The sequence below is a fragment of the Hyposmocoma kahamanoa genome, unplaced genomic scaffold (assembly GCF_003589595.1).
Source record: "Hyposmocoma kahamanoa isolate Upper Pololo Valley unplaced genomic scaffold, ASM358959v1 78, whole genome shotgun sequence".
NCBI classification, from domain to species: Eukaryota; Metazoa; Arthropoda; class Insecta; order Lepidoptera; family Cosmopterigidae; genus Hyposmocoma; species Hyposmocoma kahamanoa.
The window spans coordinates 14,056,044-14,080,441 of NW_020653945.1; the positions used below are offsets into that span (position 1 = coordinate 14,056,044).

Below are 24,398 nucleotides of genomic sequence, written 5' to 3' on the forward strand. Positions count from 1 at the left end.
ATAAGTTATCAACTGCAATGGATACAACAGTCGCGACAAGACATTTTAAAAGAGTATGAAGGGTATGTCAACCTCTTTTTTTTTACATTGAAATTACTGAATATATTGTAAAATTTTACCTTAGAATGTAATATTTCATGGGTGGAAAGAATTGCCGTGCCAGAATAGAAATGGTTTTTAGTCTATTTTCAATTCTAAATTTTGTAATTTTTTTTTGCGTTTCATCTGATCAAATTTATTTTAGTGCTAATCGACTCAGTCGTCATTATCTACAAAGTCAGGTTATGCTGGGTTATGCATATTACTCGTATACTTTACAACAATATGGAATAACGGGTATACTGCAGGACACAAAGAAAAAAACGTATTTTAGTTGTTATGTTTATCCAGACTATGTTACATTCTTTGAAATAAATAACTGGAACAGCACCGCACTTAATTTCTTCCATTATATTAATTGCGGTCTCTCAAGGTTTGTGAACCGGTGCGAATTTTCCGGAAGTCTGTTGAATTTTTCAAGGTATCTTCAACATCAGGTGAATTATTTAAACTATCTTTGACAACTGTGTCAGTTGAATGGTCTAAGTCATTTTCAACAATAGGAACAGTTGAAACATCTATGTCATTGTCAACATAAGTAGAATTGTAGAAGCCATCTTCCGAATTAGACCTTTTAAGACTCTTACTTAAAAGAGTGTCATCTAAGATGTCTTTCATGTATTGAAGCAGGTCGTCAAACTTTATCCTGGAAAGAGGTTCCCCGAAGATCTTTTGAACCTGCTTCATGGCTATAGACTGTATTTCTGTTTTGAAAGCTTCAACTAATTGGCGGCCTTTTGTGTTAATCAAATTGTTAATTGGCCATGAGGCATTTTGTAAGTTACCCTGAAAAGAGATTAACATTGACTTACAATGAGATTAAACTATCTTTAGATCCGATTATCAGGGAAATGCGACAAACCATCAATCCAATCTTTAGAGTGAGGCCAGACGAGCGTAATTTGTGAGTTGTAGGTAAGTCGCGTTTTTTGACTCTTGTATCTCGTGAATAAATGACTTCGCCTAAAAAAGTCGGTTGGGGGCGCTAGGCGAAGTAATTTATTCAGTTGCTCTTAAGCATTTATACGGGGGGTTTGTGCCATATAGCGCAATGGATCCTTTAAAAATTGTGTATTTATGAAGCTATACACGATGTTAGAAACCTACATCCACTCAATGTGAAAAGATTATAGTGCAGTTTCATATATATACTATATGAAAGTTTATGAAAACTTTCAGATCAATTTGTAACATATAGCCACAGACCAATAAACATATCCCTCACATTGCTTCCTTCATCTCTCTCTCCACGTCACCTAGTGCAACCGAAGTTCGGTTGTGATTACGCGTAGACAAGTCATTTTGCGTCGTCGTGTGGCACAAGCCGGACTTTTATGTGAAACCGAATGCAGCGTAAATGAAGTGACTCAAAAACCGCGACTCACAACATAAGATTACACTCGTCTGGCCTTCACCTTAGATACGATTATCAGAAAAATGCGACAAACCGTAAATAGAGCGGCGCCTTGGAAGACTATAAGTATTGGTTCATCACAAAAGTACATAGCAAAAGTATTTGTAATCAAACTAAAGTATTTGAAGCTGTAAAATTTTATTACCTCCGCTTTCTCGCAGGCTATTTTTACCGTTAATTGATCTATCTCCGTACCAGTGTCTGTGCCTTTGAGATGGATTTTCCCACTACCTTTTACGTTAAACAGTGTGATACTGAAAAAAAATTAAGAGAATGAAGTCGGTTAATGAGTGTACCTTGCCTACTAATTCAAGTGTTTGTAAGTACCTTCTAATAAAAATATAGTTTTAGTACTTGTTATAATTTTCAGCCACTATTTATTTATTGAGTTGCAACGTGATTTTAATAAGTACCTAACAGGAGTTCCAAGTGCTATAGTTCATTTTATTTTCAAGTGTTATCATCAACAATACCGAATGTATTGATTTTCTCAATAACTGAAATAATATGATAATTCTTCAATTGAAATAAAAGAGGATGTAAAAAATGTTAGGATCCAATTTAAAAAAAAAATGCTATTATCTCCAATTAGTTATACAATTTTAGAAAAACATTCAAAAATTTTAAAGTAATGGATTGTTGAATTTTAATTATGTACCTGCATGATTATCAAATCATGTAACTATTCTACAATTAGTTTCGGTAGCTCTAGGTACGTTCTAAACTTTAACTCCTATATACTATATAAGCGAGTTGAGATTTTATTGGATTTGGTATGGTTCGGTTAAACTTTTGCGAAGACGTGCCAAAAAAAGAAACCAGGCAATGGCGCACTCACTCCAATGTTCCTGTCCCCTTGACTTTGTATACATACATTGCTTTACCACTAATACTATAAGTATCTGAAAATTAAAAGATAAAGTTATTAATTTCGTAATTATTCATGATTATTAACTTACGTATATTATTAATATAAATAAAGTAACCAACCAGAATGTATGTGCACTTTGGGTGCACTCATAGATACGGTAATGTCATGGGCTGTGTCCGAAACATCGATTTTGTCAAGAGTCATTTCCTTTAGTCCATAAAAATTCAATATGCCTGTTTCTACGTACGCTCTGCAATTTTAATTTAAAGTAAGATGTACAGGCCCAAAAACGTGCATAGAATCTAAGTAAGGGCGCGTTCCGATTATGTCGTAACGTTTTACTTATTGTTGGACGACTGTCGCGTCTAGCTTGTTCCCATTTCACGACTATCTGTCGTAACTGTGTCGTGGACGTTTATTTTATCGTTTAACAACTCTTCCCACTAGATCGTGGCAATAATTTATCGGTTCACGACAGCCGCCTTATTGTATGTACAACAGAAACGTTTGTAGCTGCGATTATCTGTCATCACATTTTTTCATGACGTTTTATTTATCATCGGACGGCTGTCGTTGTAGCACTTCCCATTGTCACGACATTCTATCATCGTAACGTTCAAAAAGTCGTGAACGACAGGTAATGGTATTGCAGTGAGCAGCAGTAAGCCACGACATTTTAAACTGCACGACAAGCTGTCGTCACGACATAATGGGAACGCGCCCTAACAGTCTAAGTAAGGATAAAGAAAATCTAAGTTAGAATATTGAACAAGAAAGGCTTTAATTGGCAGTGAATCACGGTATTCCAATTTTGAAGCACAAAACGAAAAAGACGTGGGTTGCACGAAAGGAGCGTTCCCGTTTGGCGTAGATACTATTCGCATTCCCTATAGGTACGTCAGGCACACCCGGGGCACAATCGGCGAGAACCTTACGCCGATTGGTAAACTCTTTCACCAAGATGGCAAACATATCCCATACTTTTGGGCTGCAAGCCTTCGATACGATAAAAAGAGAATTTTGAAAACGCGTTGCTATTTTTAAATTTAGAAATGTGCACGACAATCGACAATATCTGGGCATTTTTGTCATCGTGATTAAATGAGCGTTAAAAATTTATTCAAGTTCAAGTTAATCAAGTGCAATTGTCTTATTACAAAATTGTTTATATTTCTTGGCTATTAAATGAAAATTTAAATAATTATTTCTATTACTGACTTGACACCGAGTTTGTTTATGTTATCGCAAAATGGTGGCATGGGTAATGGCTCTACAGGAGGTACTTTAAAAGGTATTCTCTTATGTACTTCGCCTGACTTCCATAATTCAAAAATTGCTCTAAAATTCTCCCGTACTTCGGATGAAAGGTCCGCTGCAATGAAGATTATATATGTATATATTATTAAAAATTATCTCTCACATTATGTCCGTCTGTTATATTAGATACACCTCCTAACACCGTTCTAGTGTAACGCAACACTAAAATTTGGTAATTGTAAAAATGTTTTATAAAATAAAATAAAACTCGAAAATTTCGTCAAGTATTCGGCGCCGAACTTCATATCACACCATTGTAAAAAGTAATATTTTTATAGGTACATTTTTTCTGCGTGGTGCATTAAAAATAACATACAAAATCCATTTACAATTGAAATAAAATAAAAGTAAAGGTAATTTATGAGGCTCATGAACCAAAAATTCGAATTATTTTATATAACTCATCTTATAATTTAAACATATTCACGTAATTACTTTAAAAACGCAGAAAATATCGTATTTCATGTGAAATTAATAAAAAAATATCTGTCGTAAATAATTTGTACAGAATTTGGTAAAATTTTTGGGAGAATATGGACTTCAAATTGTTTTTCAGAATACAAAACCTGTTTAAATATAGACGTCGAATATTCGAGCATTTAAGCGTAAGAATCGTAGACCAAGTCTGAATTCACCGTTGAAGTAGTGTTTTTCCTCTCATTAAACACTTACCTCTTACTTTTGTAGGTAAGACGCAAATTAGTAACCCGATTACTGTAATTGACTTCATTATGAAAGTAACCTGGACTAACTGAAAGCTAAGTGTGACAAACCTTTCATTTATAGTCGATAATTACTACAAGAAACGTATTATGATTTTAATTATCTGATTTGTGCACTTATACCTAAATAAAAAAATGCGTTGAAGAAATATAACATTGCCCATAATTTCCATTATTTATTTATTAACCTTGTACTTTTAATTTTGTACGCCATGATTGAAATTGATAAAGCTATCGTAGACCGGCAATAGAACGCTACGACTATCATACTCAAAATATATATGTGGAACGGCGTATATTATGTCTGTGTATCAATCTGTGTAGTAATCAGTTAAGTTTAATAGGTTACACTCGTAGGCGAAGTCGTAACTTAATTGATTCGTGATATGAAAAATATTTGGTAGGAAAAATAATCGATTATTAAAAAACTATGACGTTGAGTTTCACAAACTTCAAAACTAATTCAATTATACCCGCTACATCGAGACATGTCTACCAAAAAATTCTCGATATCTAGCTAAAAAGTACAAGCTGTAACAAAAGCTGCAACAACAATTTATTTTGTTAAGAAAGAGTACAAAATTGTTGTTTGACGCTAGTGCTAGTATTAGAACCTGAGCAAGCGAAGGAGGCTAGAATTAGATATTGAGCTAGTGTGGAAAGGGTTTTTGAAATGCGAACTTGACGATGGACTGTGGCGCACCTAACTTTTTCTAAAGAAAGAAAAGATTCAGCGTTCAACTCTTAGAGCATACAGAACGGGAGACGCTATTAGCATTATTTCTCGAACAAAACTGTCTGCCACTTTTTGAGGGGGATAGTACTATAAGCAAACAGGTGCACTCAAATGCGAAATTGAATTGTGTCACGATGGTCTCACACAATAGTCATTTAATCACACATAATAAAAGTACAAACAAGAATAAAAAGTGATGACATGTAAATTCAGAACGCATCCTTATAATTTAAAAAAAATTGATGTTATAAAGTTCAACTGTTTTTCTTTCATCTACCATTTCCCTCGCTTTAATGAGGTCAACAGATGTGTGTTTCGCTCGGCAGCAAATTTGTTTTGCGTCTCGTGCCGTGAAACGCTGCTGGGCGTAGCGAGGGTCGTTTCGCTCGTGGTTCAATCTTAGCTTCTTTCGCTTGCTCAGGTTTCAATACAAGCACTCGCGGCAAACAACAACTTTGCAGCCTTGCATAAAGCCCTAGATGTCTCGTACTCATCCAAATAGGCCGGTGGTCTTCTCGAGCGCGTGGAGCGCCAAACCTCCTGTTGGCCGAGTCTGCAGCCCTCGATTCGTCAATAACGAGCTCAATGTCACTTTCGGGTGGAGACGAAGCATCAACGAAAACATTGGGCTCATCATCTGAGGACAATATTCAGCATTAGGTACTTGATGGGAGTGGTGCTCAGTGCCTGTTTGAAATTGTATCCTCTCCTCCGTCTGAATATCTGACGTGAGAATAGTTTGGATTGCTTTGTAGGAGTTGGCCTACTTCCACTATGGGGTCAAATTTCGAATGACGTACGCTTCTTTTTATTAACACAGGACCCGGAGTCATGAGCCAAGCAGGCAAAGATATCCCATTTGGACTTCTTCGGGGGTGGTCGAACATTCTTTCATGGGGAGTAGCATTAGTAGCTGTGCACAACAGCGTATAGAATGTTACGCTAAAGGTAGAACCTTTTCCCAATCCGTTGTCTCTAAACCCTTGGTTTTGAGGCTTAATCGGATTGTTCTCCATGAAGTTTAAACGTTCAACTTGCCCGTTGCATTGCGGATTGTAACGCGTGGTCCTACTGCAAGCAATTCCAAGTGAGACTAGGTGTTGAGTGAGCTCTTGAGACATAAATGAAGTTCCCTTATCTGAATGTATGTACACACGCCAGCACACCAAGCTACACATTGACGTATCTTGTTCCGTTGCACTGGAGGCGATTTTCGAACAAAAATGTGTAGTCTGATGTGCCGTTGTCCGTACATTGGGGTTCCAAAAATATAAAATATTTTGTTCAGGCAGTCAATCACGGTACCTGACATCATGTCTTTGCAAGCAAAAGCAAAGGGAAAACGACTATATTCGTCAATGACCGTTTGTATAATATTTATTCCGTGACTTCGATGGTCATGGCCCTTTGAAATCCATATTAAGCCGTTCCAGGGGAGCTGTCGCTTTAATAAGCTGCCTGTTCAACCGTTTATACCGAGGTTCGATTTGAGCGCATACTCTCGGCAGTTAGTGGTCATTTGACGAATGTCATTAATGGAATATGGAAGATTTTTAGATCGTGTCCAGTGACTCATTCGTGCTGTTCATGGATGACAAAGATTTTCGTGTATAGTTTTAAGATTATTAAGGTTCATATGTTCACAGAGTCTTGTTAATGCATCAGCGGCGTTGTTTTCTTTGCCAGGGCGAGTAATGATGTCGTATTTAAAACAAGACAACTAATCTCCAACGTTCGATCTTCTCGTTCTTTATTTTGCTTAAATGAGTTTGGTTGAACATAAATGCTACTGACTGTGTTGATCTGTAATGAGAAAAAAAATCTTTCCAATTAAAAAAAAAAATAGATAAAATAGGATTTATTTAACATGCATAACTTTCAAACAAAACAACAAAAAGTTAATAAAAATAAATTCAATAAAAATAAAAATAAATAATCTCAGTATAGAGTACTAAAAAACCGACCTCAAAAGTACATGGAATTACGTCTATTCGCTAAGTTTTATTGAAATATCCCCTAGTTCGCCACTATACAGGACTTGACACTGGAGATAATAATAATCGGTTTTCACTACTCAAAGTATATCGAGAGAAAAACGCCTCGAATTGGAGAAATAGCAAAATCAACCATTAAAATAATTGCTCCTAAATTAAGTTAGGCGCTGGATGATTTTCTTCAAAATGAAATGGGACCACTATGGAAGTACCCCCTTTCCAACAAAAAAAGAACCATGCACATCGGTTCACAAATACCGGAGTTATCGCGTTATATACATACAAAAAAAAGAATAAAAAGAACATACAGTCGAATTGAGAACCTCCTCCTTTTTTGAAGTCGGTTAAAAAGAAGCATACAAAATAATTTAAAAAAAGCATGCCAAAATAGTCCATGACTCAGCCCTCTGAGGACTATAACGCACACACTCAAATAAATAAATAAGTAATTTAAAAAGCATAATACCAAACGTACACATCCAATTATAGTAGACAATTAGCCACTAAGTAAATAAAATTAGACACAAGCAACAATTAGACAGAAAAAAAATGTATTGGAATAATAATTAAGTTATTTAAATAGCATAATACCAAACATACACAAATACACAGAACAGATGTACAAACTTATGCTAATTCTTAGAGCCTGCATCCCGAGATTGCTTTTCAAACAGCCACAGAAAACATTCATGTTTAAATGTTCGCAGTGTTTGAGACACTGCACTGCCGCACGAACAGGAGGATGTAGATCATTCCAAATTTTAGAAGTGGATACATACTTATACATACATACATATATGTCAGTAAATAAAATAAAATGTTAATTAACGTCCGGTTATAACATAGCCAAGAAAGGTATAAAATTAAATGCTATTTAAAAAAATGTCATAAAACAAGTGAATTAAAGTTTTAAACATTAAAATCTAATAATTTCAAATACAATAATTTGAAGCAAGTGCCCAGTAGTGAAACGTGCTCAGGCACGACAGACGGCATTATGATGTATATACACAGCACTGTGTGATTATATAAAATAAACTTCGATACGATCGAATAATATCCGCAGGTTAAAAAAGAGGTAAACGAGCCATGTAATCTTTTTTTTCACAAAGAAAAGGGAAGAACTGAGTAGATAATAATCAATACGCATATATTGTCGCACACTTGTTCTCAGGTAGCCAGTGATAGCATCAATGCGCACGCACTGTCTATGCGAGGAGCTCATTAAAATAGGTCGGATCACGTGGGGAACGTAACTAGGGCAAACCGGTTACCCTGTTATCCGAAAAAACTGGTTAGCCGTCCATTGTTTAGCTTATAAGATTGTTACTATATATATAACAAAACACTATTTCTAACTAATCTACACGAATTGCACTTGTCGGCGACGTGTGGCGCAATCTGGTGTCGGCCGCGGAATCGCCGACACATGACACCCTTCGGCCAAAACTCTTCCTTCATAAAGGTCGATAAATGTTTGGTCGGCACCACAGAGTACATAGAATTCTCACCACAAACGAATTAAAATTTACGTTGTGGCGGGACTCCAATCGCTCGACCCTCGGGGTGTATTTGGCTTTATGTCTGATGTACTCCACTGTCCCCTCAGACTTCGATTATTATGACCTACCAACAAAATTATGACTAAAATAGATTCACAAACTAATAAGTGATACTAGACTAAATGCAAAGTGGCTAATCCTGACGCGATTGTTGTGTCTCATAAATGTGTTAGTTTGTGTCACAGACTACAGAGAAGATACTACGGGTCGTATTCTAGAACTCTATTGAATGCTCAAGTCAGGATTGCACTGGCAACACAAGCACTGGAAATACGACCCTAATGGCAGGGACTTGAGTATAATATCAAGTGCTTTAAACCATACTCAAATCCTAACTTGAGCATTGAGTAGAGTTCTAGACCTTACTTTTATTGTAATGTTATTTTCTTTATTTTGTGGAGCTATATTAAGCTTTTATTTGACATCGGAATGCATCGGATTGATCATATTTAAATTAATATTGTAATAGTAGGTATCTCTAAAATAAATAAAATAAAATAAAAATCTATAAAATGGCTCTATGGTTTACGTTTTGCTGTTTCTTCCAGGGAAATGGCCGCCAATGAGTAAAAAGAAGAAGAAAAACATTATTCGGAAAAAAAAAATATTTTTCTGAAAGATGCGAAATTTTCTTAAAAATGTGAATTCTTAAAAATGGACTGGATAGAAAAGTCGTGTGACTAAAAATGAGTTTTTTGTTAGATTTGATTTAAATATGTATGTGATTTTATAATTGTTGACTTTATTTCAACTTTTAAGTTTAACACTTTGAAAGCTTGAATTTTAAAACCGAAAGAAAAAAGGTTTTACAAAGTCACTCAGAGTGTTAATGATAAGATCTCTAAGGATAAGATATGCAATTTTAATTCCGAAAGCGAAATCGATCCATTCCAAACCGCGAAGTGCTAGAAAAAAAAGCAGGAATGAAAAATGAAAGCCGCTCTCTCTTCCCTGTATTGTCGTGGTTTCGTACTGTGGTTTCGTAATTTCATTCGTATCGACTGGGTTTGTGTCGACTGGGAATTAGGTGAATCTTAAAATAGAATTATCGGTAATGAACATTCTAAAATTATAGAACACATGCTTGCACCGAGAACAAACGCATGCAGAGTGTAAGGCATTTAATAACCTAATTGTTGTACCAAAGCATTAGGAACTATGGTGAACATAAGTACTTATCAAGATATATTCCGAAAAATAAAAAAGCTATTTACGTGGACTTATTTAAAAACTTTGGTGCTTAGTCCTGTTCAAGTGCACGTTATTGCGTTCTTCATCATTATCATCGAACTTGTGCTCAACATTTTTATAGTGGAATCAGTGCCTTATACCGAAATAGACTGGAAGGCTTACATGCAGCAATGTGAAGGAGTCTTGAATGGCACCTACGACTACAGCCAGCTTCGTGGAGATACTGGCCCTTTAGTGTACCCAGCGGGATTCGTTTACATTTACTCTATTTTTTATTACATTACAAATCAAGGTGTAAATATCAAACTAGCACAGTACATATTCATAGGTATTTACCTGTTACATTTGTTCTTTGTGCTGCGAATTTATATAAAAACACGGAAAGTTCCTCCATATGTACTAGCTATCACAATTCTTACATCATATAGAATACATTCAATTCATGTATTGAGATTGTTTAATGATCCTATTGCTGTGCTTTTTTTGTACATATCTTTGAATCTGTTCCTTGAGTCAAAGTGGACTTTAGGCAGTATATTTTACAGTTTAGGAGTATCTGTTAAAATGAATATCCTTTTGTTTGCTCCAGCACTGTTTTTCTTTTATCTAGTCAACTTAGGTTTGAAAGATACTACTAAGCAATTGCTTGTTTGTGGTATAATACAAATTGTGTTAGGTTTACCGTTCTTGCTGGTTAATCCAGTAGCATATTTGAAAGGTAGTTTTGATGTGGGTCGCATTTTCAATCACACCTGGACTGTCAATTATAGATTTATGGAAATCAGCATGTTTGAAAGCAAATGTTTCCATTTCACTCTGCTGGGTATACATATAATGCTCCTACTCATATTCCTACCATTCTGCATTCAGTACTTCAAAAGTTATTGTCGCCTTAAGTATGTGCAGAAGGAGGTCCAGCCTCAAATTGATGCTAAGAATCGCGAAAATAAAGCAAGAGCCAAATTTAAAGGAATAAAAGAGGCAAAAATGAAACTGAGTAAAAAAATTGACGATCAAGAAAAACTGAGCAAAGAGCAGGAAGACTTTCTGCATTCTTTCGAGGCTATGCTTCAAAATGCCAAAGGTGGAAACAAGGCTCCTAAGCGAATGGAGCCTGATGAGGATGAGTTACATTACAGCATCAACTTTGATATTTTGTCACAATTGTTTATTCTCCCCATGTTCATTGTGAATTTCATTGGAATAGTTTGTGCAAGGAGCCTCCACTATCAGTTCTATTGCTGGTACTTCCACAGTTTACCATATTTGTTGTGGTCTTGTAATTTCTCTAACATTATTAGGTTTTTAATTTTAGCTCTAATTGAGCTATGCTGGAACACTTATCCGAGTACAAACTTTACTAGTGCACTGCTTCATGTTTGTCACATTACTGTGTTATATGGCCTGTACACAAAAATATCAAATGAACTAAAAATTGCGTCCAAAATACGATAAAGTTAATATTGATTATTTATTAGTTATTTATACATACTACATACCTGTAGAATTCGACTGTACTTTTATACCAAATTATGTCAATTATGAGTAATTTTGTGACTGATGATTTAATTTACGCCTATATGGCATCCAAAGCCATTGTAACATGATAATGACTAAAGTTACAGTATGTTTGTAGTTGATGTGCCATTGGCAACCAATTATTATTTTGAATGTTTAAGTGTGTCTCACTTTAACACATATTTATCGCAATAAATTATAACCTTAACGCATGTGTTTTATTTGTCCATGAAATGAAATAACATTGTAAGCGTTTTGAGATTGTTTATTATGAACCATAATACAACTAATAAAAGAGAAATCTAATTATATTCTTAGATTTAGAGATAGAGGCGCATAAATACTTCCTCTGATATCACAATACCACCAACACTCGGATTCGACGCCTCTGCCCAAGCTTACCCAAAAGGTTGCAGTATACTCATCAATCATCATACTCTATATTATATATTTTTTAACAGTATATAAACAAGTTAAAATAGTTTTGATTCACGCTGCCTTATTTGCGATCACACAAATAAATAATGAGGAAAATGATCAAATGCACTATAGGCCATTGAATCCAAGTTCAGAACAGAAAAAGATACCTAAAAAGAAAGTTTGATACAAAAACGAAAAAAGAATAATTGCTGATTACTGATATTCAATCCAATCATTTTGTGATTGTCTGTGCTTAACGGAATTAAATACTTATAAGGTCTAAGAGCTTATTTGTTTAAAAATTATAGTGTACTTGTGCAGACCTTAATCATGACTGTTCCTGTAGCAAAAGAATTACTGTGTAATAAATATTACTATTCAGTCAAAATACCCAGTCACGCGAAGAAAAAGTGATCTAGAGTACATAAAACATACTTCAGCATTGAATATAAGGTTATCTATCATTTAGGGCTATTTGATAGCATTCACGTCACAATAAAATACAACGGCAGTCTTACGTGACTGGGCTTAAACTAAAGAGATACTACGAGAGGTGAGAGGCAGGAAGTTTACACAAAGCCGAAGTTCTTAGTCTTGATGGCGAGCAGCAGTTTATGTTTGAGCACGTGCCGCGATGAGTAAAGCGGGATGTAGAGCCGCGAGACGCAGGTGTTGGCGGTGGGCAGGTGCGCATCGTCGGCTGGTCGGATTGTCACCGATGGCATTGGCTGGAAGCCTTCTTCGGATGCAGGCAGTGCCGGCGAACCCGTCCAGAAATAAACCTGTTACAATATAATAAAGTGTAAGTCCAAGCATTATCAAGACATTAAACGGAAACTTGAAATAAAACAAAAATGTATGTACTGACCAAGTCCTGTCTTTCTAGATGCGTCATTTTGTCAACGATGGCCCAGAGCCAGCGCTTGAAGCGCGCTAGCCGCTCGGGTGGCTCGCCACTCTCGTCGTTAAAGCTGGTGTAGGAGACGAGCGCAGCTACATTGATATCACCGACACCGTTCAGAAGTAGCCGTAAGTCTTCTGCCGTTAAACCTTCCAAGGCGGTTTCGGGTAGGACGTCCAGTACTCCCATTCGCATCGCCTGTACATTCAATATAAGAAATACTAAATTTCAGTCTAAAAATATGTGTTAATCAAATTGAAAAACAACGCAGAATCATCATTTATACTGATTTTATTTGGTTATGTTAAAAGTTGTTTATACCTCAAGCGCCTTCTCCTGGGAGATGAGCATGCGATGTTGCGCGTATTTGCGTACGTAGTCATATACGTTGAGCGCGGTCACCTCCAACTCACGCCCGCCCGGCACCAGCTCTACGCACCCACCACCTTCCTCCTCGCACATTTCTAGGCTGTTTGAAAAACAGAAGTTTATTAGATATGACAGACAACATACTTTGCAATGGCAATGAAATACCATGAAACAAACTCACCAAAAGTTTGTTGATACAAAAATCGATCAAGCGAAGAAAAATTTCTTCGTCCCGACTGGACTCGAACCAGGTATGTTCTATCTCACCGTGGCCCTTGTAATTAACTAGTGAAGTCGGAGGAGTTTCACAAAACATACTTACTTACTTTCTCAAACTCGTATCTTAAAACATAATGTTACTGAAATGCAAAAAATGGATTGTATATACCAATTTTGCAGGCTGATTTCACATCACATCTACTTCATATTTACACACTGGCTTTTACCTATTATTAAAGTAAAAAAAATAATTTTATAAATATAAAAAAAATTAAAATAAATAGAAAATTTTACCATGTGCTGAATAATCACTTTTTATAAGATACGAGTTTGAGAAAGTCAGGCATCGATAGACGAATTACTACATCACGATAATTCAATAAAAATAAAATATTGCAGTCACCTAAAGTTAAGATCGAGCGCAGCAAAAAGCGAGTGCGAGTCGCCAGTCTCGGCGTCAACGACGAGTTGCCGGAGACTCTCGTACACGACCGGGTCGAAAAACGCTAGGTCATGGAATCTGATCGGCCGCCCTAGCAAGTATTTAAGGACGTGTCGATTCAGGAACATGGGGCACAGCTCGTTTTGAAGTAAGCAGAGGCCAATAATCCTGTAAATTAATAAGTTGACTTGTTATTTGTCAGCCCAACTTTTTCAGAGTTTTGTCAATATTTGTTATTGATTTTCGTAATAGAGTAGATTCTGTTTTATTTAGGCAAAAAGTATATTTGTTTGTAGTCTGTGAATTGCACTTTCAGATATTGGAACATTGACTTACTAAGTCAATGTATTGGAATGAGATTATTAACCAAATTCAAAAGTCACAATTAGAATTACCTTCCGACATTTCTAAACGCATTAATTCTCTCTGGTGTAGCGCGCCCCTGTCTTGGCGAGTAATAACCTCGTTTGCCCGGGGAATAGAATAGCGGTGCGGCGTCGTCGAGCGCTGCGCCTACTGTGGCACTGCCCGCTACACCTGCGCCGCGTTCGGATAGCGAAAACACGTCCAAATCTGTGGGGTCACCTTCATATTTAATTATAAATATCGAAATCAGCACGTAAAGCTTACACAAAAATTTCTCGCAAAAAAGACTTTAATTCTGTAGGAAAGAAAACCCAGAGAAAGTTAAAAAAATCTACATTCATGAAAACTTATTTTCTTTCAAAGCACTGTCCTGCAATGCTCTCGATCAACCACTGTCTCGTGGTGTACGAGGTCCATAAAGGTTACGCCGGCTGCTCAAGTGAAGTGCAGAAATCATGACTTACCCAATATGGCTTCAGATGGATGCATGACAATAAGATCCATAGCTTCGCGCACCTTCTGCCGGAGCGCGTCCTCGCTAGCGAGTAGAACCAGCAGCTGTGCTGGCGTCAACTCGAGCAACATGCCCGTTATTTTACCAGCGAATGTAGGGTGCAGGGAATGAACCTAAAAAATTCCTACAATTCGTCAAGAATTCCTGATATTATGCATATGCGTGTTGCGGTATTTTCAATTGTATGAAAAAATAATCGAAACCTCTTCCAGTCATTATAACCAACTCATAACATAGCTATTAGATTTTTGATGTGTAACAGTGACGGCACTGATAACGTATAAATACTTAATGTAAATCTCACCTTAGGATAAAGTCTTTCGCCTAGTTGAGCTTGGTGTAGAGTGAGATGCTCATTATGTCCTCCGGGTCTATCTCCACTGTAGCCAGCGCCTTCTGTGCCGGGTGCCGCCTATAACAACGATTAAGACTCGGTAACGATACTGCATAATTTTAGTTGAAACTTGATATTCATACAGTACTTAATTAGCCAAGTTATACTTTCCAGAGATGGGCAAACACCCGGTTTAAATCGGGTTAAAACCCATTAACGCCCAACATCGAGAGCAAAAGCTATTTACAACTAAATACGTGTTGTGAATCGAGTTTTATTCAAATTTAATTATATTATTACTTGGTACTTGGTGCAACGGGCTGGTATCCGCAACTCGACGACAAAGCGCCTATTTTGCGTGTATATTTATGTATTTATATTATTACAAAAACTTATTGCTTTCTGATCTAGATGATTCGCTTTGCCTTTCTATTAAATCAATTTGCTTGTAAATTGCATTGAAATAAATCCATACATAAAATAGTTAGATCGTATAAACGAATATTTTTTGATGAATTGAATGATGAATGAAAGATGAATTGATTCGATAGTAATGTGCATCCTTAGTAATGAGAATCTACAGGACTGCAAGTTGGGTATAGTGTGCAGTTGCCTCTTTTTCGTCTAAACAATACTTTTTACAGCGAAATTTGAAATAAGTATGGAATTATAAAAAATCCGTATTCGCCGTTTCTGCCCACGATTTTGATCAGAAATAAGCGCTTTGGGTAAAAACCGGCTTAAACCTCGGGTGGGTTGATAGGTTTTAACCCACTACACATCTCAGTTTCCAAACGACGTTAGAATTAAAATTTAACTGGTTTAAAAAACAAAGAGAAGGGCACGATGAGTTAACACGTCACCTGAGGCGAGTAAGGTCTGGCGTCAACGCTTAAAACGCGACGCGGCTCGCGGGCGGTTGGTGGGCGCGGCGTTGGCCGGCCTGGTGTACGGCGTGTCGTGTCTTTCGAACGAGCTCGTCCGGCACCGCTTCTAAACCAAAACATACTTGATATCAAACTACGTCTACGACAATTATATCTTCCAATACATATTGAATAGTAATAGTAACTTAACAACACGAGATGGGTTTGTTCAATCTACAATTTGACACGAACCCATTTGACAATTGACAAAGAGATGAGAGATTAGCAATCTATATAAATTACCTAGCGCCACTGCTGGTACTTGTACCCCCTGCCGCGGTGCCTGCCGGACCAGCAGTACCATTGGTGCTATTGCTGTTGCTGCCGCTACCCGTGGTCGGCTCCAGTGGCGGCAGCTTCTCATTAGCTAATAACGCCTGGAACAATCAATGCATGAAACAAAGGATTGGCTCTACTATCTGAAGCTGGGTAATTTGGATACAATTAATGATAGTTATTTATATGTAGATACCCGTATTACTTAACTAGGTACAAATATCGATATCGCTATGTCCTCTTTTACCTCTGCAACACTAGTGTAGAACGAGCGCGCAACGCCGCTGCCTTCTCCTGGTTCGTCGCGAAAAGTGACTTTAACGCGGTTAACGGCGAGTGGGGGTAGCGCACTGTGGGCGCGCCGGTTCTGCCCCGCGAACGCACTGTTCAGCTCTGCAAATGTCTGCTGCAGTAGCTTCGCACGGTCCCGTTCCATCTGACAAATAAGACACACATTCAAGCTTCTTAATATAGCGGCGGTTCAGCTCTTTTGAGCACTATTACACGAAACACGGTTATCGCATAGTACGGCTGGTTTGAAATCAGAAAGCATTCGTACAATTTATTGATTTTGAATTTAGGATTTTCCAATCACTTTTTAAATGTCCAATTTGAATACTAACCATTAACTTAATATACCTTCAATAGACTCGATGCTCCATAAACTATCTAACAGGGTGATACATACGTACCTTGTGCAAGGTTAGATCGCGTTGTTGTGAATTCCTTAGTTTCTCCATGTCGCGGCGGAACTTTACTTCCTTGACAGGGAATCCGCCAAGCTCGGCCACTACAGAGCCGGGCTCCAGGCCTACATCCTCAGTAAATACGCGGCCGAACAAATCGAGAGACAGACGCCAGCGACCCAGGAGCAGATCGTGAGATACCGAAGCGCCAAGGGATGGGCATGCGCGCCTGGACAGGGAACAAGCATATTATAGTCACTACACAAACATATTCAAGGGTTCGGGCAGTTTTGTACTCTGGTACAAGTGGTGTATATTTTTCTCAAAATATTAAAAACATAGATAATATCGATAAGTCGCGCAAAACGCATGCGCTGGTTTGTACTTTATTTAATTCAAAGGGGTTTAGGTGTAGTACATTTGGTGAAAAACACCTGATGACACCAACAATGTTAACTACATTTTTCAGCGAATAAATATATTGTATTGTTTAATCTTTTCAAAAAAATAAAAAATAATATAAACTTACGGTTGAGCGGGTGCACTAAGAGGCGGCAGCAGAGGTGGTGGAGGTAGCCCAGTCGTCTCAACAGTTACATGAGCTGAGATTTCTTGCGACTCCAACGGATCCGCCGCGCTTAGAAGTTCACCCTGGTAAATATTAATTGACATTCAGCATTTTAGCTCTTTGAACTACACCATAGTAGAGATGTTGGTATGGAAAATAAACATGAAATGCATGTACCAAATATTTCAAATACTGAATGCTCCTGTGATAGTGTTGGCGTGTGGGTACTGAATAACATGTGGCATATGAGTTAATCTTCTAACATATTTCATTATCAATTTGACGTAGTTAAGCAAAAAGGATCCAATCCACAACATTATCAAAAAGTGAGTTATATATACCAACCGGTTAATAAAGTTTAACCTCTTAGATCAGCAAAAAAATCCAACATACAAACATAAATAAATATATCTGGAGTTACATGACATTATAAGTTTTGAAAATAAACCAAGAGTGAGAAACACTTTTAAACTTCAAACTGCCACATTGGATCCTTTTTGTTTAACCATGTCCAATTAGAATCGTTAATCATGATTCAAGTTCATGACACAGAGATTTCAAAATCGTTGAAATAAAACGGTTACTTCCGATTCAAGGGTAGTCAGGATATAATTTGGATAAGAAAAAGTCCCCCAAGTAAGTGGAGTGACTTACAGCACGTACAATGACAGTCTTGCCGGGGCTGCGGGAGGAAGACGCCCGGGGTTCCGCAGTCGACGAGCCCGAACCACTGGGACCTAAGAACCAAAACACTTTAAATCGCTATGCCCAAATATACGACTAAAAGAAAAAATTAAAGTAAAATATAAAACATTTTAAATTTCTAAGTGACAACAAATTGAGGGTCGGTAGAGTAAAGCATAAAAGTAAAAAACTAACACCATGCATTGAAATCAAGACATCAACTCAACAATTTTGCCATTCTCTTATTATCTTCCGACGTTGTAAACAATACGAGACAACAAACTTTGTTTTCTTTTTATGGTATTAAAAAAAAATTAAGACTACATTTTTTGCCTCGTTTTTCAAATGAGAAGAATCCTTCAAATTGCCTCTATTTTCGATTTTCTAGTCAGACCATTATATTTACATTAATGTTCAGTGTTACGGTGTTAACTAAATTTTATGCTTTCGTTAGTTTTACTAGTAAAATGCAAAAACTCTTACCAGGTATGGGTGAAGCAGCCTGTTGATGTGGCGACTCAATAATTGAACAAGCGGTATCGACCAGCGTGTGGAACTCTGAAGGGGGTGCGCTCGTTTCTTGCATTGAATTGCTGCCACCGGAATGCGGATGTCTATAGGAAAAAAAAAAAAAATATATATTGATATCCCAAGTATCAAAATACAAACTGATGAAAAATAATTACTGATAAAACATATTCACCATATACAACATATTCGTAAAAATTTGCATATTTTTTAATGTTAAAAATTTCCCAACCATTTCTCTTGAGGTTTACGCCCTTCGCAATTGATATTTTGCGAATATGATATTCAGCGACAGAGGTCTCGATCTTACGTTTATAAACTATGCTACTGTGCATACTACAATGCTTTTTCTGACCAGCTTAATACGATTCTCCATTACAAAGTGTGATGACCAGTGGTCGGAAATTCGGATGCTTGTTTACCTATAATTTGGTGCTCGCTAAATATGGAATGAGCTTTTGAAACGTAAAAATTGTCCAAAATATTCAGGATGTTATTTGTAATTTTATGTAACATTTAAATTATTTTTTGTCATATTTACAAAGTTGAAAATGTAAAAACATAAGACATCAAAAATAATTTTAATTGGGAAATTAACGTGAGACTCAGACATATTCACTAAACACACTGATTACTCATGTGTTAAGTCCAATTTTTGCTCGACATGTTTATGTTATGTTGTGACTGGGTTAAATGGTAACTAATATAAGTTAATATAGTAACATAAGGTAAAAGTTCGAAAATGTATTTAAAATATAAAATTTGTAACATGTCACATCATTCTGACATTCCGGCGGGCTTCAAAAGAAGAAAAAATAAAGAAAACATTTTTTTAAGAAGCCGCTTCTATACTTTCACAGCTAATCACGGGGAAAAGTGAACCTCAGGGATAGAAGCATCCGAATTTCCGACCACTAAGATGACTCCCTTAGACTACTCGAATCGAAAGTAGTAAATTGAAGTAATTGGTCTCTGTCCGTCTTTAGTGCATGCAATGTGTAGGAAAATGACAGTTAGCTATGTTTTGGTTATTTTTATTGCGTTTGTAATTTATATTTACAAATTAATTCAAATACAAAAAACACTAGACTACTCACCAAAACAACACTTAAATGATAACCATAAAAATATAATAATATAATTGTTAGTTCCCACAATGCATAGCGCGGTTAATGACCAATAAAAAAGCTCTAAAACCATGATAATCTAGAAGCTTTGATTGAATATAAGATTTCACTAGCAGCTCCTTGTCAAATTAAAATTGCAATATTACAGTATTCCGTTCTCTTATTACACCGTTTATTTAAGCTGTTTTTTTTTTCATTCACTATTATTTTTAGAACTATCACATGTGTACATTGTGATAATTGTGAAAATGTCCATGATTACTTTTAACTCAATCATAAAACAACTATGCTTTACAACGCCATCACGTCCTTTTTATTGAATGGCCTTACCTGTGTATCTTCTTCCTGGGGATTTGTCTAGCTTCATTTGAGTCAGAATCGGAAAGATATTCGCCGTCAGTGTCAACTTCCATTTTTGTAGTTGTATCCTTTGCGCATGATAAGTCCTGCCCAAAAGAAAAACAGACATTTGAATGTTATAATTATAATATATATGTTGAGAAAAAAAGAGATTGAATGTTTCGTTAAAAATACGTCTGCATGCTTTTTTTCATTTATTATATTCAAAAGGGACTAGATCATATATCGTAGAAACCAGAAAATATGTTGTTTTTTACCTGTGGCTCGTCTCTAGTCATAGTATGCGAATGAGTCGGCGGCGCAGAGGCGGGACGTGCGGGGGGAGACCAGTCACGCTCCGTGCCGCGAGAAGACAAGCCAAGTCGGCGCGGTACCACTATGGAAACAGTTTCTTGCTCTATATGCACTGCTATGTTATCAATACATATACAGAGTGTCCCAAAACTCAACGTTAAGCGGGCACCAGGCGAAAGGCCAGTGTATATCAATTCTGGTAAAAATAAAGTAAAAAAAATCCATGTCACCTAGTTAAGTGATAATAGACATATTTTTGAAAATTACAGCCTCAGACCACATCTTTATGGATTCTCATCATTGACTTACAAATAAATGGACGTCGGGTCCGCGCTAAAAAGTGTCCGAACTTACAGGGCGTTAAAATCGTATACAGAGTGGTCTTCGTTTGTTCGATTGATAGCGCGATTGTCAGTGATGCCGTATTGTGTAGTAAAACCTTGTAAATATTACTCAACTAAAGTGAAAAAAACAGGGTGGTATATCATATTTTCAGTAAGTACTACATTGTGTTATCATAGTTATCATTTAAAATTTTTGTTTTAAAATTTTAAACATTGTGTTATTTTATGCACTAGCATATATAGTATTTAATTTATATTGAAATTAATCGTAAATATAAATTACAAAAGCAATCAAAATAATCAAATAGCTAACTGTCTCGTTCCGACTCACTGCTTGCGTAAAAGACTGGACGAGACCCATCACGTCAATTTCAATTGTTTGAAAAACAAGCGTTTGAAATATTTAGAACAAAAATTTCATAGAGTCGCTTTGATGCTAATGTTATTATTAAAATATTTTTTAATACGTGTTAGTAATACTTTCAAATATTGTTGTACTCTTTCTACGGCTCGGGGTTATGAATCAGAAGACCGAAAATACATTTGCCCGAAATAACGTTTGCATGAATTTCCATAATCCTGAAAGTATTTTTTTTAGGTTTTTCAGGAGAAATATGTGTATGGCCTATATTTATTTCTCTCGTGAGTTTGGGTGTAATTTGTGGTTGTCTATATGTATGTCCATGGCACCCGCGACACAGGGTTTCCCTAATCCAGGGCAATGTTGAGTGTGTGCGTTATTATAATTATTATTATTAATTAGTACCGAAGTGTTTATTTTGGAAAGCGTTTCTCTTGCGCAATCAATATCGCGCGTTTTCATTTTGTAATTATCTCACAACGGCAAATACCCTACTAACGTCATAGCTGTACTTTTTCATGCACAAGAAATATTTGCAAGAACTATGAGCAGTACGACTATGCCTGTTGACGGAATCAACAGTCGTCAGTGAAAAACCGTAATAATTATATTGAATCAATGTAAGCACTATCGCATATAGAAAAGTGGTGACGTTTCTGAGCGCAGTATATTTTCAGTACTATGCACGAACGGGTTAAGAAAATGGTAAGAAAAGAAAGGAAACCAGAGCTGATGCAAGCTTGATAAAAGACCATAATATTAAAGCTTTGGTATGTGATTACATCAATGAGTGAACAAAAACACTGCATAATAATACAAATAGTACAACCTTGATAGCCTAACGCTTTGCACTGTGGGCACTGGATGAGAAGTTCCCGGGTTCGATACCGGTAGGATCAATTTAACAAATTAACTTTTCTAAATGGTTCTGGTCTTGGTATTCTATTGTAAGACAATAACCTGGTTTCAAACTAGGGAACTCTCTGTACATACTCCCCATGAGTATCAGAGCAACAGAATCCCAGAGCAGAACCAATTTACAAAAGTTCCTTTCCCAAATTGGTTCTATTGGGAATCGAACCTGGGACCAAGAACGATGTTATTCATTCCGGGGCATAACTCAGAACACCCAGGCCAAAACAACTTTCGAGAAGTTCACATTTAGTTTTATAGCTAATTGAGCTGATTTTTTACGGTTTTCAAAAAAATTCTCGAATAACTCGAGAAATCGGGTACGAGAATTTTCGAAACTCAAGAAAAAAAAGTCAGACTAGCTAGCTTAGTAATATATTTTATACGCATTGTATAAAATTCAACATTTACATATAAAATTTATTTATAAATAATAAAGGCTACTCCATTATACTTGTGTTCAAGTAGTTTTCACTAGAAGCTACATATGGTGCATTTTAGTAAGTTTCCAGTAGAAGCTGAATATGGTGTTTTTTTGCGCCTTTCAATTGTTGCAAGCAAAATTAGGCAGTACTGCAATGACATTACAATTTAAATGCAACGTTTTAGCTTTTTCATATTCCTTTACATGTCACTACGTTTAAATAGGTTGACTTGGGCCATTTTTTTCGTGGTTTTTGTATTAGACCCGTCGTCCATTTATTTAAGTAAGTCAATGATTCTCATCACAAATTTTCAAATTTTTTAAGTGTTTTGTTTTTTAACGTAACCCTAAACAACCATGCTATTTGTCGCAGTCACAAATCAAACAATGAACGTTGTTACTCTAGTAAAAAAAAAAATAGTTTCATTGAATCATAGTGTAAAAAAATTATGTCAGCTAGTTTGACACTTCATAAAAAAATAAATACCCTGGACAACTTACTTGAAAAGATGACCCATTTAGTCAAGATTTCAAAATGATATAATACTTGCCACTATCATTTCTTAAAAAATATTGTTTATTTTTTGCAAAAAGACGTCATTAAAAAAAACGCATATCATGATAAGTAAATAATACTTTTGTGTGCCAAAGATAAACCCTTAGTACGGCGTAAATACTTCACGAAAGGTAATCAATCAGTTTCAGTCAGTTTTTAAAATAATACCAAAACTACATCTTTTCTATAACATATACTAGGCACTATTTTTCAAAACGAATATTTTTTTAATAATACGAAGGAAACACCTAAATTCGCACGTGGTCTGGCCATACTAGCCAGAGTGGGGACGTGTCCCTCCTGTCCGCTAGTCCTGCTTCGGCCGTCAGGCGTGGAGGTTGTGTCGCTTGTGCTTACACACGGTTTTGAAAACGTATGCCACACGCACACATACACGGAGCGCAAAGAATACCTAAAATGAATTAGCGCCAGAAACTCGGTGCCCTCTTAACTCAATTTTTTATTTTATTTTACCAGAACTGATATACTCTCGCCCGATGTCCGCTTGACCTTGAGTTTTGGGACAGCCTGTATACCTATTCAACTTCTATTAGCGGATAACTGTTTACTAACTATCGTTATTTTAATTATTATTATGTTGTACTATAAGCCGTTTGCACCCCCTAAGATAAAATAAATCAAATAAAACACATTAATACCAATCTAACCAATTCCTAGAGTCCGCCAATGGACACGTCTAGAAAAAGCACTCGTGCGGGGTGTGGCAGGCGAGAGAGGGGCGGGTGCGAGTCCGAGTTGCCATACACTCGCCCAGGACACCCATTCAGGGTTCCCGCATTTACGTTAAATACTTCGTGTGACTGTTGTAGTAATTTGTTGAATGGAAAATGGTATCTACTACATGTCCTGTTAGACTGCATATCATCATCTTGCATAGACAAAAATGTTAAATTTCATCATTTCCATATACAGAAGAAAGTTAAATAATTTTATTTTGTTAGGAGTTTTAGTTAGTGAAATTATATTTTGCAAATATTTTTTAAAGCGGACCTTTACGAGGCGCCGCGACTACAATCAAGCTGCTTGCTTTTACTTATACACTCGAAGGCATTCTCACGCACTCGAAAGCACTCACTATCACTCAGACGCGCTCGCACGCTCTCCCTCGCATACATGCGCACGCAATCCTATTTCGTAACCTTACTCCCATAAACGAAAAACCAATGCTAGTATAAAAATATCAATATACGTACGTATTGCATTTGACAAAGGTTATTTCAATATAGCACGAAAACACTGCTAAATACTATAGGTTTAAAAAAAACCTATAGTTTTTCAAATTATGTTTACAACCTGTAAGTACAACTTAAAATAATAAAGTGACAACCCTGAAAGAGTTGTA

General features: G+C 36.5%; 3 protein-coding genes across 14 annotated transcripts in view; 1 reads left to right on the forward strand and 2 right to left on the reverse strand.

Annotated features, from left to right (window-relative positions):
- Positions 1–386: 386 nt before the first annotated feature.
- On the reverse strand, positions 387–7,820 carry LOC113233164. Of its 4 annotated transcripts, XM_026468177.1 has the most exons (8): positions 7,781–7,820; positions 6,954–6,962; positions 5,650–5,796; positions 3,603–3,756; positions 2,504–2,634; positions 2,352–2,415; positions 1,659–1,767; positions 387–885 (listed from the first exon to the last, which is right to left on the reverse strand). In XM_026468177.1, the coding sequence occupies exons 1-8, from the start codon at positions 7,803–7,805 to the stop codon at positions 454–456; spliced, it is 1,071 nt and encodes a 356-aa protein (XP_026323962.1). In that variant the 5' UTR covers positions 7,806–7,820; the 3' UTR covers positions 387–453. The 4 variants fall into 4 exon arrangements, with proteins under 4 accessions (XP_026323962.1, XP_026323963.1, XP_026323964.1 ...); XM_026468178.1 differs by lacking the exon at positions 6,954–6,962 and having other exon boundaries at positions 388–885; XM_026468179.1 differs by lacking the exons at positions 6,954–6,962; positions 7,781–7,820 and adding an exon at positions 6,465–6,489 and having other exon boundaries at positions 388–885.
- A 1,834-nt stretch (positions 7,821–9,654) lies between these two features.
- LOC113233048 (lethal(2)neighbour of tid protein 2) lies at positions 9,655–11,624 on the forward strand. Its single transcript, XM_026468004.1, has one exon. The coding sequence runs from the start codon at positions 9,874–9,876 to the stop codon at positions 11,359–11,361; it is 1,488 nt and encodes a 495-aa protein (XP_026323789.1). The 5' UTR covers positions 9,655–9,873; the 3' UTR covers positions 11,362–11,624.
- Positions 11,625–12,151: 527 nt separating this feature from the next.
- The window catches only part of LOC113233302 (E3 ubiquitin-protein ligase UBR5), a 60,199-nt gene continuing 47,952 nt past the window's right edge, over positions 12,152–24,398 (reverse strand). For 8 of the 9 annotated variants that reach the window (XM_026468380.1, XM_026468374.1, XM_026468378.1 and 5 more), the window contains 16 exons: positions 20,402–20,520; positions 20,115–20,230; positions 18,613–18,743; positions 18,100–18,182; positions 17,407–17,528; positions 16,884–17,106; positions 16,439–16,627; positions 16,159–16,292; positions 15,853–15,982; positions 14,960–15,067; positions 14,606–14,768; positions 14,171–14,348; positions 13,737–13,943; positions 13,067–13,214; positions 12,713–12,943; positions 12,152–12,626 (listed from right to left, as the gene is read on the reverse strand). In XM_026468380.1, coding sequence (XP_026324165.1) covers positions 12,414–12,626; positions 12,713–12,943; positions 13,067–13,214; positions 13,737–13,943; positions 14,171–14,348; positions 14,606–14,768; positions 14,960–15,067; positions 15,853–15,982; positions 16,159–16,292; positions 16,439–16,627; positions 16,884–17,106; positions 17,407–17,528; positions 18,100–18,182; positions 18,613–18,743; positions 20,115–20,230; positions 20,402–20,520 — 2,495 coding nt within the window. In that variant the 3' untranslated portion in view covers positions 12,152–12,413. The remainder of the gene's footprint in view (positions 12,627–12,712; positions 12,944–13,066; positions 13,215–13,736; positions 13,944–14,170; positions 14,349–14,605; positions 14,769–14,959; positions 15,068–15,852; positions 15,983–16,158; positions 16,293–16,438; positions 16,628–16,883; positions 17,107–17,406; positions 17,529–18,099; positions 18,183–18,612; positions 18,744–20,114; positions 20,231–20,401; positions 20,521–24,398) is intronic. The other variant, XM_026468375.1, reaches the window with a different exon arrangement.

Bases quoted from the DNA above. Each gene is read 5' to 3' on its own strand.
- LOC113233048 (XM_026468004.1), top strand. From the start codon at position 9,874: ATGGTGAACATAAGTACTTATCAAGATATATTCCGAAAAATAAAAAAG.
- LOC113233164 (XM_026468177.1), bottom strand. From the start codon at position 7,805: ATGCAGGCTCTAAGAATTAGCATAA. The intron at 3,757-5,649 runs GTACGAGACATC...TCTTCATTGCAG, and splicing joins CCACCGGCCTATTTGGATGA to CGGACCTTTCATCCGAAGTA. The intron at 2,635-3,602 runs GTCAGTAATAGA...TTAAAATTGCAG, and splicing joins ATAAACAAACTCGGTGTCAA to AGCGTACGTAGAAACAGGCA.